The sequence below is a fragment of the Trichoderma breve genome, chromosome 1 (assembly GCF_028502605.1).
Source record: "Trichoderma breve strain T069 chromosome 1, whole genome shotgun sequence".
NCBI lineage: Eukaryota > Fungi > Ascomycota > Sordariomycetes > Hypocreales > Hypocreaceae > Trichoderma > Trichoderma breve.
In genome coordinates, this window is record NC_079232.1 from 4216232 (window position 1) to 4231168 (window position 14937).

The 14937-nt window shown below is 48.4% G+C and overlaps 4 protein-coding genes across 4 annotated transcripts; 1 reads left to right on the forward strand and 3 right to left on the reverse strand.

Annotated features, from left to right (window-relative positions):
• Window positions 1-1869: 1869 nt before the first annotated feature.
• T069G_01263 (uncharacterized protein) lies at window positions 1870-3344 on the reverse strand (the record flags this gene model as incomplete). Its single annotated transcript, XM_056168473.1, has 4 exons — window positions 1870-2284; window positions 2340-2680; window positions 2750-3012; window positions 3089-3344. 4 exons carry the CDS (start codon window positions 3342-3344, stop codon window positions 1870-1872), a joined length of 1275 nt encoding a protein of 424 aa, XP_056033789.1.
• Window positions 3345-4506: 1162 nt separating this feature from the next.
• T069G_01264 (GDSL-like lipase/Acylhydrolase domain-containing protein) lies at window positions 4507-5598 on the reverse strand (the record flags this gene model as incomplete). The annotated part of the gene is made up of 2 exons (XM_056168474.1): window positions 4507-4609; window positions 4682-5598. The coding sequence occupies 2 exons, from the start codon at window positions 5596-5598 to the stop codon at window positions 4507-4509; spliced, it is 1020 nt and encodes a 339-aa protein (XP_056033790.1).
• Window positions 5599-6619: 1021 nt separating this feature from the next.
• T069G_01265 (dienelactone hydrolase family domain-containing protein) lies at window positions 6620-7606 on the reverse strand (the record flags this gene model as incomplete). The annotated part of the gene is made up of 3 exons (XM_056168475.1): window positions 6620-7148; window positions 7222-7297; window positions 7369-7606. 3 exons carry the CDS (start codon window positions 7604-7606, stop codon window positions 6620-6622), a joined length of 843 nt encoding a protein of 280 aa, XP_056033791.1.
• Window positions 7607-11291: 3685 nt separating this feature from the next.
• T069G_01266 (uncharacterized protein) lies at window positions 11292-11996 on the forward strand (the record flags this gene model as incomplete). Its single annotated transcript, XM_056168476.1, has 1 exon — window positions 11292-11996. The coding sequence occupies one exon, from the start codon at window positions 11292-11294 to the stop codon at window positions 11994-11996; it is 705 nt and encodes a 234-aa protein (XP_056033792.1).
• Window positions 11997-14937: the final 2941 nt, after the last annotated feature.

Sequence of the window (14937 nt, forward strand, 5' to 3'; positions counted from 1 at the left end):
TGGTGTAGAGGCCAGAATACATGTACGTGTTCAAAGCCTTGCCCTGAAGGCTACTTGAGGCATTTCGGAGAGAAACGCATACACAGATGCCTCCTTTCATATTTTCCATAGTAAGAATCCATAAACCGACATCCCAAGCATCGATCTTACTGCCAGATCGTGATTTGCCGATTCGTATCTGCGTTGTCAAATCCACTCTCGGATTATTAATTTATAGATCACAGGTAATGGCAAAACATGACAAAACTAATACTCTTATTGTAGCTGACTTGAAGCAAACCAATGATCTGCATCTGCTATACCGTGTGTAATTTCCAACCTTTGGTCCAGACATAATCTGGCGAACGGCGACGATGGAAAACAACCAATAGCCAAGCAATGGCAATCAGGGGAATCGCAAACATCAAATAAGCCGATACTACTTTAAGAATCGAGAATTCTCTTGACTCGACAAGATAATGCAGCATAAGAACTGCCGCAACAACAATAAGGAACAAAAGGAGGAGGCAAGCTAAATATGCCGCCAAATACCCCTCATAAGCTTGCAGGCGAGCAGGGCCGGACGAAAACATGCCGTATTGATTGGGAATGCCCAGCATTTGCTGAATGTTATAGCCACGTCTGGCAAGTGTAACATGGGCAGAATTGACGGTGTTGTTGACGATGCGATCCTCACCGCGCCACCAGATGAGCTGCTCAGTTCTATTCATGCCAGGAGGTGTCCTCACGGCTAGTTAAGAAAGGAATCAGTGAAATTGTCCATGTACGAGGGAGCTGGGTGATGCAGACACGTACACCCATTCTCCTTAGGAAGATGATATGGTGGGAGGGGGGCTGTTTTCTGTGCCATGGCGTGTGGAGTAATGGTTCACTTAGTGAATGAAGGATGGCAATGTAGTATCTTTAGGTTCTGAATATTTGGGCGAGATTAAGAATTGTTGAGCAGAAGCAAGATGGGACTTCAATTTAAGGATAAAACATGTATTGCGTGTGAGAGGCTGCCCCTCCCGTGGCAGACAAAGCTAGATCTTGAGCAATTTTTCCGATCCATCTCAATGATGCTTAAGTCCTAATTTTCTCTCATATTCACGCATATCTATCTATATATAACAAAGTTTACAGGTACCTACTCTATCTTGAGGCTGAGGTGACAAAGTGACATGGAGGACGAACATAAACTCTCGATGTTATACTCGTATCTCAATGGCCCACCAGGAAACTGTAGCTAAAGATTTAGCGTGGCGCTAGCAGATCTACACTCTTGATCGGGTTTTGCATATCAGATGAAGCTTTGACTTAGCTGAAGCGATCACGAACACGCACCGTTACACCAAAGGCATACATCTTCGTTGAGTGGGACAGATATTTTAGCAAAATCTCCGAGTATCACATGATACACCCCTTTCTTGAAAACTCCTATTTAGTGTAACGCCATAGGCAAACCGTCAATAGAGCATGGCAACGAGGACTATCCGCATAGAATCCAAATATTCACATGAGCTAACCGCTCGTCAGCATTGTAAACTGAGAAGTTATACAAGTACTAGCTAGTGTATAAGAAATAGATAGGTACAGCTAATCTAAACAAAGCATGCCTCCCGAGAGAGTTTCGTCATTTTATGCTTCATGAGTGTATGCGTCTCCAAGCAACGTCGCTGTCATGTGGTCTCCCCCCAAAATCCAAGGTGAGGAAACGCAATACCAAGTGGTATCATATAACCAAGTAACCGAAATCAAGCCTCTAAGTCGAAAACGCCAACAGGATAGCGGGAATCGCAGGCCCGCTTTCCCTTCCCTGCTATTCCTGTTCTTCCATTACGTCCACAAATGCCCAAATCACTACGCAGCCCAACGGCGAGTTTCATCGACCTACTGCAAAGCCAAGTTGGGCTGTAGATTCATTGGCGGGCCAGGCATATTAGGCAGCTGGGGTGTCCTCTGGGAAGCGGGACTGGCATGCTGGCTCGGGGCCATTGGGTTACCAGGCTTCTGGGCCGAGGCCGTCGTGCGGAAGGCTGGCTCCTTCTTGGGGTCGAACGTGGGGAAGACAGCCTGTAGTCGTCGATACAGATCCTGGATAGACCTATTCCGCTCTTCTCTATCCGCTACAGCATCTGGAGGCGTTGTTGAATTTTCGGCGCCAATTGGTACTGCTCTGGGTCTGAGAGTCAAGTTCAGTGGAGGTGCACTGAGATATGCTGGACAAGGCGGTCCTTTGACTTCTGGCTTCCTATCTGCCAGTGCAGCCATATATGACAGATTGGCTTGTAATCGTCGCATGCAACTATGTACCATTAGTTTTGTGTGTCTGTGTCAATATTTTGGCATGTGAAACATACTGCAGATAGTCTTGTTGGAAGTGGTTCTCCTCCTCGGAAGGTTTCCTGTCTGGGATGTTGCCATTGACAGCGGCAAACTCCTTTTTCATTTCTTGTAGCGTTGTCTGGATCTGGATCGACTCATATAGTAGCTCGTGGTTGATGTCTAACAGCAAGGCGAACCTCTCCTTTTCCAGAGCCTCTGTTGTAGGGCTCATAGGTACCGCACCCGTTGGGAGACCGGCCATGCCGCTGGCCGGATTGGAGGAAAATGTCGGTGTCTGAGGGGTGCCCAATCCCATTGGCTGTTGATTTGTCGGCGTCTGTCCCTGGGACATGGGCTGCGGAGTCGAGAACTGAGGCTGTTGGGGAGGCATGATGTTTGTCGGCGTTCCTTGGGCTGTGCTCGGGGGTCTCTGGGGAGTCGACACCTGGCCCATGGCCTGGTTCGGCTGCTGCTGCTGTTGTTGTTGAGCTTGTTGTTGCTGTTGCTGTTGCTGTTGCTGAGCTTGTTGCTGCTGTTGCATTCGTTGCATCATCATCTGCTGCTGCTGAGGCATGCCGGGCTGGCCCATGGGGAAGCCCGGCATTCCAGCACCCATCATGTAGTTATTCGGAACGAAGCCTTGAGGTCCGACACCCGCGGGGAGGACTTGGCCGTACGCCGCGCCGGGGAATTGCTGCTGGTAAGCCACTGTTGCACGGTCAGCACATGCTCGCTTGGCCTGTTGCCTGTCGCGCGACTGCTTGTAAGGGGAGAAGAGACGCACTCTGATTGTTTGGCGCCATGCCCGGCATGCCCTGCGACGGCATCATGCCTTGCGACTGCATCATGGAGTTTGCCGAGTTTGCGTCGGCCATCATGTGCGGGTTCGCTCCAGGAAACGCCCCTTGAGGCGCCATGCCGGCGAATTGCTGCTGGCGGTTGAACATGACCTGCTGGCCCGGCTGCATTCCTTGCTGCGGTGTGCCCGCGGGGTTGAAGTTGGGCGCGGCATTGCCAAAGCCGTAGTTGTTCGCGTACATGGCTGGCGATGGATTGCACCGGTCGTGTCGTGTCCAGAGGGCGATGGCGATGGCGAGGGAGGAATGGCGAAGTAAAGTGGCGAGACTCGGTGCTGTAGATTATATGTAGTTGGACGGACGGATTGGCTGAGAAGAAGTTGTAGATGGAAAATGGCCTTAGCGGGTCAGAGAAGCGCGAAAGTGGCCTAGCCTGTCCTTTGCAGTCGCGAAATGACGTGAGATGCCGATGCCGATACGCTGGGAGTATCGCCAAAAGACACCAGAGATGGAGAGAAATAAAGGGCAAGTGTAATGACTTTTATGAAGTGAGACGATTGACTGCAAGAGAATAAACACAAGAGACTTGTCCTTGTTTTTATATCTTCCTATCTGCGCGTGTTTATTTATAGTTTTGCGGATGGAGCAGCAAAGTTTTGCTGGCGCTCGGAAAAATGCGACGGCTTGTGTAACTTGGCCAGCTTATTGGATTGCATCTGATGAGATGAGCAAAGTCGGGCTGCAAGCCTCGGGCCGTGCCTCTGCTGAATAAGCTGGCGAGAGTTGCTGAGAGACGCAGATAATGGAAGAGATTCTTGGGCTTTTGATCAGGTAGAAGTGATGTGATGCTGGTATCAGGTACGGAAGAACAGCAGCAGAGCTATATGTGTAAGAAGTATATACTACCGAGAGGAAGTTATACTGCACGTATACTGTCATGTCAACTTTGTAGTATATAAATTCAGCCACAGGTAAGGTAACTTCAGCATGAAATTGAACAAGCGGGTGTGCCTTTCATAACTTGTATCTTGTTCATCACTCGTACCTAAACATGAGCCCATTCGTCATCATCATTTCTCATCAGTCCAAGATAGGAATGTCCAATACTATTTTACAACAAAGTCCACGCCCCTTTTAACCAATCACCATAAATACGACAAGCTGAAATGCGATTATAAATCTCATCCGTGATTCACACAGACACTCAGCAACGTTATGCGTCGAGACGCCGGCTTACTCCACGAATAATACCGGCCACCAGCCAACGTAATTGTCGACACAGCTTTACTGTCTCAGCCTCGAATCATGTTTCCACGTATAAAGCGCGCAATGACCACCAAAGGCCGTTGTAACTCTGGCTGCAATCTGGATGCCACTCATTCACCACACAATCAAGTGAATTCACTTAGTGGTAGATGGTGCCGTATTTCGATCTTCCTTCCAGCAGGTTGATAAACTCATCGGCAACATGTTCGCATGTCCTCTCTGATGGGTGCACCTCGTCATACCTAATTCAATCTCAAGTCAGAGTTCCAATTGTCACCTATACCGTCTCAAAATCACGCTATGAGAGCACTCACCACACAAAATTCGACTGCGGCTCCGTCGACTGGAAGCATCCCGAGTCTCCGCATCCTCTCCAAGACCCAGTAATGTCAACCGGCTCTGTATAATACTTGGTTGGGTCTGAACGCAAATCCAGTAACATCGAGTGCACATCCAGTAAGCTGACAGTAGCCCCTGGCCAGCGCTTCTTGACCAATAAGTTATACGGCGCTCCCGTGGCGAACATTGTGTTGGCACTGGTCAAGAATTCCTCCATCTTATACTGAGTGTCCGTCGTGTTGTATGTTGCCTTGTTTCCCCAATACTCATTATTTCCCGTTCCGCCGTTCGCGATAGAAGCATACATCGGCGAGAGCTGTAGTGGCAGCACGTTCAGAAGCACAAATTGCCTGCCCCCCAGCTTGTAAACGCCGTCAAAGGCTTTCCAGACACACTCTACAAAGTCTGTGATGGTAGCGCCATTGACTTGGTTGTTGCCCAAGAATCCATCAATTCCTAGGTCATTGGTACCGATCCACAGCGCATAGACAGTGTTGTCCGGCCTCCTATCTGGATACAAGCCCTTGTAGCCGAGATCTGTCTTAAATGCTGGGACCTCGTAATCCAAGATGGATGGGAACGGCCCGTTGATGTTGCTGAGAAAGTGTTGGGTGACGCTATCAGAACACATGCCGCCGGCAACGGCATAGTCGTAGAGCTTGGCTCCGGTCTTTTGTGCTACGAGTCTTGGCCAGGCATAACCGCCTACTGACGTTGCATTGTTCACGGGTAGAAGCTGGCCTGGAGGAGGCAGTGCATTGTTGGCAAAAATGTAGTTGAGACGGCCTTCGTCTGTATAGCTGTCGCCGAATGTGACCAGATTGCTCAGCTTCCGCAGGCCGGTTGTGCTTGCCGCCGTGACGGCAGCGGCGTATAATAGAAGAGGAAGCATCTTGATTTATGTGTGCAGGTTTATTGCGCCGGACGGAAGATTGTCGACAGAAACCCTTGATATCAGCAACTGACATGATATTTATACATTATCAAGTTCGGTCGACCGGATGCCATTCACGAGAGTTGGACAAATTATTCGGGTTTATAAATCATATGCACGATTTTGGTAATAGACATCAACCGACGGTAATTGTTCAACTATACGATCCCAAATAAATGGGCCACTATGCCTGGCCAATCGTGGAATATAAGAGACCCGGCCTTTTTTAGATGCCGAAATCCCCAGATCCGTTGTCCGGCACATCTTCCCCGCATTATCGCCATTGCAATGGAGACTGTAGAAGATCACATGCCCAATTACAAGATCCCCTCTATTTGACATTTTGGATAGCACAATCGGTTGGTTCATAATGTTGTTGTTAAAATTTGAAAAGGTGAAATATGTAAGGTGTATGAACGGTCTCTTTAGCTACATGCAGCACACCTTCATACATGTAGCACAAACGGTCCATCACAAAGTCTGCTCCTCAACACCATCATAGGACATGCAGAGAGAGTCATCAGAATTAGTAATTGCCGTCGGCTATAATGCACCGTCTTCTTTACCCCAGATTTCCAACCCTCTTTCCTATTTCGATGATAGAGCTTCTTATGCCGAGCCATCATGGCCTCCGAATGATACTCCGAGAATAGTTCATTGGGTCGGATGGTAGCAAAAGTGCGTCATTTCAATAAGTTGCTCTTATTCAAATTGATTCTATGGAGATAAATACTATGTTTTCTATATTCACTAAGCATAAACAGCAACCCTCGCGAGAAGGAATCACATAGCTCGGCATCGTATCACCTTTAGCGTAAATTCGTTCTTCGAGAGCCTAGTCCTATTACATTATATGCTCAACTTTGGTATATGACAAACACGCTGTAAATATGAGTAGCAATTCTCCTTCAATCCTCCCAAAGCATTCTCAAGCAGACCTAGCCATCCACACGATTCAGCTCCCCCCATTATGAGTTTCTCAGGAAGGCTGTGTAAAATTGCTAAAATGGGCCGTAAACCACTTGATGCACTGCTCAGTCGCATCGTCCGCCTGCTGCAAAGAGTCAGGAAACTTGTGGTCCGCTCGCACACAAAATCCATGTCCAGCCTTTAGATAGATAGTTAATTCTCCGCGAGCTGGTTCGGGCTTCGCCTCAACAATGGCTCTGATAGCCTCAGCCTTTTCCACAGAGAGGTAGTCATCGTGCTCGGCCATCGCAAACGACACTGGCAACTTCAAGTTTTCAATGTCGCTGTTGAGACTTAACATACTTGGGTGTCCGGTGAATCCAGCGTCAATCAGCGGTCGTCCGTCGATTGTATCTCCGCGACCCAGCAGAATGACTTGCTTGCCGCCCCAGCAGAAGCCCGCGGCGCCAACTGGTAGTGAGGCGCCTTCTTCCTTGCGGAGCTGCTCAAAGAAGCCTTTGACTCTTGGCCATGCCCTGGTGGGCCAATTGTAGGTGATAAAGGGCAACATGCCGCCAAGAGCGTGGAAGAAGTGATAGCTACAAGTCCGTTCGAGCTGCGTGTTAGCAACTGTAGCTCAATTTCCACAATGGTGTTTAGCATGGTACTTGCATTTTGGAGAAGATTCCAGCTTCCTTCGATGATATAATTTTCATGTCGTCAATCATGTACAACGGTGCAGGTCGGCCTGCAACAATCAGCCTTCAATGTCTAAAGCGTGCTTCATGAGCCATGGGTTGTATATCGAGGCTGACTTACCATTCATGAAATCCGGAGCATACACCTTGAACCCGCCCTGGTCGGCATACTTATCTGCAAGAAGCCTTGTATTGACAAAGGCCCATCCAAATGCATCTGGAATTATGACGGCAATGCCTTTGGGGGGCGTCCCATCAGCTGGTTCAACGACGTAGGTCTCGAGACCATAGGCGCGAGTGACAGTTCCCCGCGGCTCGCCTTCGTGGACCGAGCCGCGGTAACAATCCGGGCACGACATTTTGTAGAGTTTTTACTTAATTTTCCGATGCAAGAGAGGTGGTGAATTGAGAATGGCGAACGGAATTGGCTGGAAAGGTGAATATTTGAAGTTCATTTTGTCTGTATTTATCAGATGAGGAGAGGGGAATTTCACATGCCCGGAGATAAGGATAGCAACATCCGGCAGTCTTAAAATCGAAAAACTTCATCATTTTTCAAATAATTTTAAAATTGTCTACGCGCAGATCATGCCATTGAAAGAAGAAAATTAGACTAAATACGTATGCATAACAGCTTACACGGAGCGTGAGAACCAGCGACACCTTTGTTAGTAGTGTTGGTAGTGCCCGCTTGTGAGAGCTTGCACTGAGCCACCCTACACCACCATGCGAAAATTGAATGCGAACGTTGAACTTATATGTTTGGCGATACCTTGGTTGCGTTAACCGATGAAAATACTCTGTAACCCATGAATTAAATGAATAGGTATCGAGTCCTTATCATGAGTCGTCACCACTAGGTAGAATAACAGGGTAAAGTCAATGTAGTAGTATTCACCGATCAAATCATGCGTTTTCGGCACCGGTTCGGCAGCGCTAACACTAGACTCAACTTCGAGTCGAATGGCAGCCAATGAGTGTTACTGAACGCTCAGTTGTTACTCTCCGATGCTTCTTAGGTAGGAAACCCATCAAAGACGTAGTTACCCATGGATGTCTGATGGATTGAGCCAGAAAGCTGACAAATTTGAAAGTACATATAATGAAGAAACGATAGTACAAGGCAACTGTGTACGCATTAGGGATATGGTCTTCGAATACTCAAGATACTCGCTAATGTTGTAGGAAACAGTTGTATTGAAGAATACAGATAACTTCTATGTACCATTCTTTTCGCCGATCGGTATTCTAATAATGCTACCGTATAGTTTTCGTGGTCCTTTGGTTGCATGCTTTGCTTCTTGATCAGACTACCACCGCCAAGGCTTGGTTTTGATGATGCTTCTCTGTGTAAGTCGGTGTAGACTCTCAACAGAGTCCTGTCTGTCCGAGAGCAGTTAACCCGAGACCTCGTTTTCTATTCAAATGATATCAACACTGTGACAAACGATAGTCGTGGATGGTTGTATCTCATCCATGGCGCCAGATAGCAAAGATCCCTCCGCCCGAATGGTCCCGTAGATGTAGAAAGTGTGGTTGCCAATCTTTCACGAATGACCCGAAAGGTCAATAATGACCTTTGTCTTGACGCTGCCATTACTCGGCTCTCGTCGGTTCACGGCTAAGCACAGACATGTGCGGCCCACGAGCCCCCATCTTCATCTCAAGCCGAAGAAGCAAGGAGAGCATCCAGGAGCCCACGCGCACCGCCGCCAAGGCGAACAAGACAAGATAAAGGAATCAAGCTTCTTCTGCAAGCTTCGACTAGACCTCGAATAGGCAGCAGGGGGGATCATGAGAGGTCTCCATTGGGCAGGAGGAACTGTTCTTAGGACCCCCAGTATTGCTAGGCTAATAAGATGCCGGCGTCAAGGGGGATTTTTAAAGTTAACGTTACGGGCAGCGGTTCGAGAAAAGGACAAGGGGAGGCTATACTTTTAGAGTATCTGAACTGATGAAGGGATGTTCTTGAGTGCCGTTTCGCGTTGCATGTTTAGCGCGTTGCCGTCTATGGCAAAAATGGCGCGGGCAAGGGAGATCGATAGTCGGAGGCATCTAAATTTCAAGCTTCTTTCTGGAATAGGAAGGCCGTGAGATACGAACGTCGCACGGCGCGGCATGCGAACATTGCGACCTACCGCTCTGGCAATTAGGGGGTTGTCATGATAAAAGTTCCTCTTTATATGTGTATGTTTGCGAGGGTGAGACTGCGCGGAAATGTCGGAGAGCGAGGCCGGATTTCTAAACGGTAGATTTGGTGGGCTGCGCTGACGATAGTCTGAGTTTGGTGTTTTATACGAGAGGCTAGAGTTGGAGCCCTGGTCATTCACGGTGAGCGACCTTTGGTCATGAGTGAAGACTATCGGGAATATGGCTGAAATGTGTGATATCGGCGAAATGAGACGATTTGAAGCAGCCCATATCTTTGCCGCTCCGAGCAATAACGTGCCGAGATCCTGCATACATGTAGTTGCCGTATCAGTGCCCATAGACATGTCCGATGTAGATTGAGGACGGGATTTGTATAGGCTGCCTCTGCGCATTGGCGCCAAGGATGGCCAATAAATCTATTGGCTTTAGTCAATATCCAAGTCCATCCTCTGCACCCCTTTGTATTTGTAACGTGTCAAATGGAGAGATGGTGGTTTACAAGACCGCAGCCAAGACCAAAGTAATGATTTCTTCGTCCCTTCTCTCCACCACCTCCTCGTGTACTTTGGAGAATGCGCTGATCGACAGGAACCCTGTATGTTCCTGTTCCTGCACCCGTCAAACGCATGCTTACCTCTTGTCAGGGGCACCCGATTGGTGGGATCCGCGGCTGTCGGTCCGAAGCCTCAAGCATTCCAGAGCCAGGCAAGTCCATGGCTGTTTCTTTGTCAAGTCTCCGCATCATCTTTCGGAGCCTTGTTGTTTCCCCGAAATGTTTCTGTTTTGTTTCATGCGGCGGTGAATAAGCGGGAAATATTCATTCCAAGGACTTGGCGGCTGGCTGATTCTCCTACGGGGCGCTTACAAGGCCCTTTGCGTGTTTGTTTGGACAAGGCAGTGGCTGGCGGACCATCGCTCGAATTGACAACACGTGAATGTCTATCAAGTAGAGGATAGCATGTGAATATTTTACGTTTATGAGTATGCGATTAAGTGATCTTCAGTTCCATCTCTTTCTTAAAACGGCCGCTCGTTGCAAGTTGATTTGATGGGCTTGGCGTCTTGGCTCATCATGGCCGCTTACACACATACACGGCTTACTAGTAACACTGGCAAATACTACTCGCAGTATCATGATAACCAGCTTCCATACGCAGCGGTGGGACCAGACAAGGGAGCCTCTGCATCACAGCCTCATGGTTTCGTCGCAGTGGTTCAGGTCCACATGGCACCCCTGTGCTGGAGCTGGTAGTCACAAGAGAAGCGTGTGTGTAAGTGGCTGGGATAGACTCCAGACATTTTAGCCTGGTCACGATCTGTGTTTGACAGCATCTGGCATTTCTTTCCCCCACAATGGCGCCGTCAACAGGTTAATTGGACCACCCAAGTCGGTTGCCGCCCAGCGTGGCCGCGAGTTGGCCTTCGTTATTACCGGGGTCGGTGTCAATGCCGCCCATGTGAATGATTATCTCGTAGGATTCCAACAATGCATAGAATGCCAAGAGACCAGTGTGGTGACCTCGAGACTCGGTAGCATTGGGGGTCAGAGATGGTGGGAGATGGCATGCCCCAATCTGGGAGGTTGACTCTGCTATTCATGGCATCAGCAACATGCCTGTCCCCCTTTCACGCCAGATGTAACGGAACGACTGCCGCATCGCTGGCAAACCTTTACAATGGGTCTAGCTCGGTATTCTTTCCTAAATCTAATGGATTGCTTCGTGCCTTGTCTGTATGAGGTTTCGAATAACTACTTAAGAGACTACTTGTCTCTCATCTCTCCAACCAGCCTTTCCCTTGGATCTACCATACAACAACAGTCTCTGACAGCTCGACTCAATTGGATCATTGACCTAAGACAAACTTGTAACACTCTCACATACGATCATCACAATGAAGGTCTTCACTTTCGCCTCTATTCTTGGCCTCGTCGCCATGGCTCAGGCCCACATGGAACTCTCATGGCCTTATGCCTTCCGCTCCAAGTTCAACCCCAACGTGCCTGAGGCTCTGCGAGACTACAGCATGACCAACCCGCTGTTCCAGGCCGGCGGCAACTATCCTTGCAAGGGATACCAAGTCGACTTCAACAAGCCTGAGGGCAAGTCAGTCGTCACCTGGCAAGCTGGAGGCACTTACAACTTGACCCTCTCCGGCTCTGCCACTCACGAGGGAGGCAGCTGCCAAGTCTCTCTGTCCTACGACCAGGGCCGAACCTGGAAGGCCTTCCACTCGTGGATCGGCCAGTGCCCTCTCAAGCCCACCTGGAGCTTCACCCTGCCCAACGACACGCCTGCTGGAGACGCCATCTTCTCGTGGACCTGGTTCAACAAGATTGGAAACCGTGAGATGTACATGAACTGCGCCCACGTCACCATCCAGGGCCGAAGCAAAGCCGCTCGCAGCCCGTCCGACCCGTTCAGCAGCCGTCCTTCTCAGTTTGTTGCCAACGTTAACAACGGCTGCGGTACTCTCGAGGGCAAGGATGTGCTCTTCCCCAACCCTGGCCCGGATACCGACTTCAACTCTGCCGGCACTGCTCCTCCCACTGGCACATGCAACACTGGCAGGCGCAGCGCCCAGCCGTTGAACGTGTAAATCGGAAAGGATATCTGTCTAAAACTTGAAAGGAAATCGAGAAAGTGAGATGTTAGCATTGGGAGGCTAGCTGCGGTTGTGAATCTGATTCAGTATATATATTTTTGAGAAGAGGCTTTGTACATACGGGTGGTCTTTGAACTTCACTGGACTCTCTTCAAATAGCTAAAGAGATGTCTTAACTGTCCATAGTTGGGTATAAATACATTGTACATTTGACATCATTAACTTGAGAACATATTTGTGAAAAGTAGCCACGAGTAGCCATTGTCCGATAGTACATGAATAAGGATTGACCAAGAGAAGTAAAGCAAACATTGCAATCAGTGCCATGCAGGGTGGGCTAGTGATATTTGTTTGTTGGTTAGACGTCGGTTCATCATCTGCCCTTCCACCGCCTTCGTCAACGTCAACATCAAACAACGTCGCAGCTCGGCTCTTTCTCTTCGCTCACTATCTTGAGCTTCTCTTCACTCTTACTGCAATTCATCTTTACTTATTAATCTTTACATTGCTGAATCATTTTATTCGCAACGGCCCGTGCCAATAGGAATTTGCATCTCTCATCTATCAGAAGCCATCATGGAGGTCCCCACAGTCGAACCAAATCCGCCCTCGCAATATCCGGGACCGGTACGGATCATGGTGCAAACAGTAACAAGCCTTGTGCCAGGAAATGATTATGGCTAACGAATCGATTTTATACGAAACATCGTTTGTCAACACCATTGGAACCGCGACTTTGATTGGAACAAGGATCGTTGGAATTCGTACGGTGACAACTTTGGCTATGAGAACCGTAACTGCTACTTCCTTATCGATCACGGCGAATCTGCTGAAGATCCGCCAATTTTACGGTACAAGTGGACGGGAAAATCCCTGTTAGAAGAACCTTAAGGCGTTGTGAAGCCATCATCGGTCTACTAACACTTGGAGTAGCATTGCTATTGAGCAAACATTGCCTGAGGAAATACAATCCAAATTAAAAAGGTATCCATTCACGAGGCCACCAAATCCAAATCAACGCCCGCGAAGGCCAAATCCTGGACGGTATGATACCAAAACCTTTCGCCAGATTATTCGGGCAAACCTTCGTCGCGATGCGATCATTACAGATGATTGTATTCAATTCTTAGCGACGTATCCAGAGGACGCAAGATGGCTTAAAGATAATATCGAGGCCCGATTTTGGTCCAAGATTCAATCCGCATTGGAGTCTAGTCAGGGCAAGAGTACCGCTTACACCGATCGAGAGCGCACGTTGGCGAATTCGTCCACCCCGGAGGAGTAAGTCCACCGCAGGCCAACAGACTTCCGCCTCGGATATCCATTCTCTCACGATCAGCTGTTCAGGTGCAAATCTGAAGACAGTCTTCCTCCGACGAGAGAAAAACGAAGTGATGGGAATTCTGCAGGAGGCAAAGAGATCGAAGACTCATTCAATTCTTAAACGATACGAGGGAATATGGTGAGAAGCGTGATGATCCTTCGCAGCGTCTAAGTCTATCATGACCCTATTACACCCACCACCACCAGCACTTACTGCCCTTGATCGGGCCTTATTATATCATTCGGAATAAGGTAAAGGAATATTGGGAAAAAAAGTTTTCTGCTGGGATGTGAGTGTCACCACCGTCACCGGTTCATTGCTCAACGTTTGGCGTTAATCCGTCCGCCCTCAGTCTTTACACGACCATACTATTTCCCCCTTTGTTGAGTCCACTCTACCTAACGGTAACAGGATGGGTGACGTGCAATAGTTCATTTATAGAAGAAGAGGATCGGGGCGATTGGTTAGAGTGTCACTCTTTGTAGCCGTGAGGGTCTATTCAGTATAGATTGCTAATTACCTCTGTCTGGCCAGTACACCAAAATATAGCCCGTGGCAGTAATGATTGTATTGCAATAGAAGTAAAACCACAAACATGACCGACAAGGGAGAACTCCTGACACCAATCCATTACATGAGACTACAACCACCTGCCCTAGTTGCTAACAGTACCTAAATTGGTCGCAAATTCCTGAATCGAACCTTGAATTGAGATTGCCATCATCAACCCTAGAAGTGATTAAAAGGACTTGGAGCAGTCGCAATCATGTGTGACAGTTTGTCGTACTTGTTCAATTCGTATGCCTGATCCCCGGCAATGGGCGCAATCACAGTTTCTGAAGCCCCAATAGCTTGCGCTCCTGTCACAATCGGCAGAATGCCTTGGTGAAGGACATTTAAATCCACGGCCTTTGCACACCCAGCAGTAAACTTCTGTGTCGACCATGGCCGTATAATTCCAAGTACCACTTCCATTGCAAGTGGCACAACTTGCGTCAGGTCCGCTAGACTTGTGAGATGCCATGGTAGGGGTCGGTCGGTGGATCAAGAAGAAATGACTCGACTTTGGCAAGGCTGGTATAGTAATGAGAAGAAGATGGTATTCTTGGCTTGTAAGGGATAGTGGTAGTTTATGGAGAGAAGCAGCAACTCGGGGAGCATAGTAGCTCTTTATATATCTCTTTAGACGACGAGGAGGCTCCCTAGATATCAGTCCTAGGAATCACCCGACTAGAAGCTGAAGGCCAACGGAGCTAAATCTCGAGACGCTTGAGTATCGTCACTTGGTCACGGTGTAAAGGGAGAAGCTTTGCACGGCCAGAGCTGCGACCTTCGTGCCCAGCTAATTTCGGCTTTGTTGGGCAATACCTAACAAGTCTGGGAGGGTAGGTTCAAATGTATCGGTGTTGGGTGCCAAATTAACAACCACCAACATAAAAATTTGTGAGATACACACAAATGCGCCCACGCCACTATCAAAGGCCCAAAGTGGCTTTAAGCTAGCAGCTGATTTACAGGTTAATACATGTACATAATTACATGTACATATATAGTACCCAGCTCTTTAAGTTTCTGCTACTCCATAGGTACTATCACTACTAAGGTACTTTC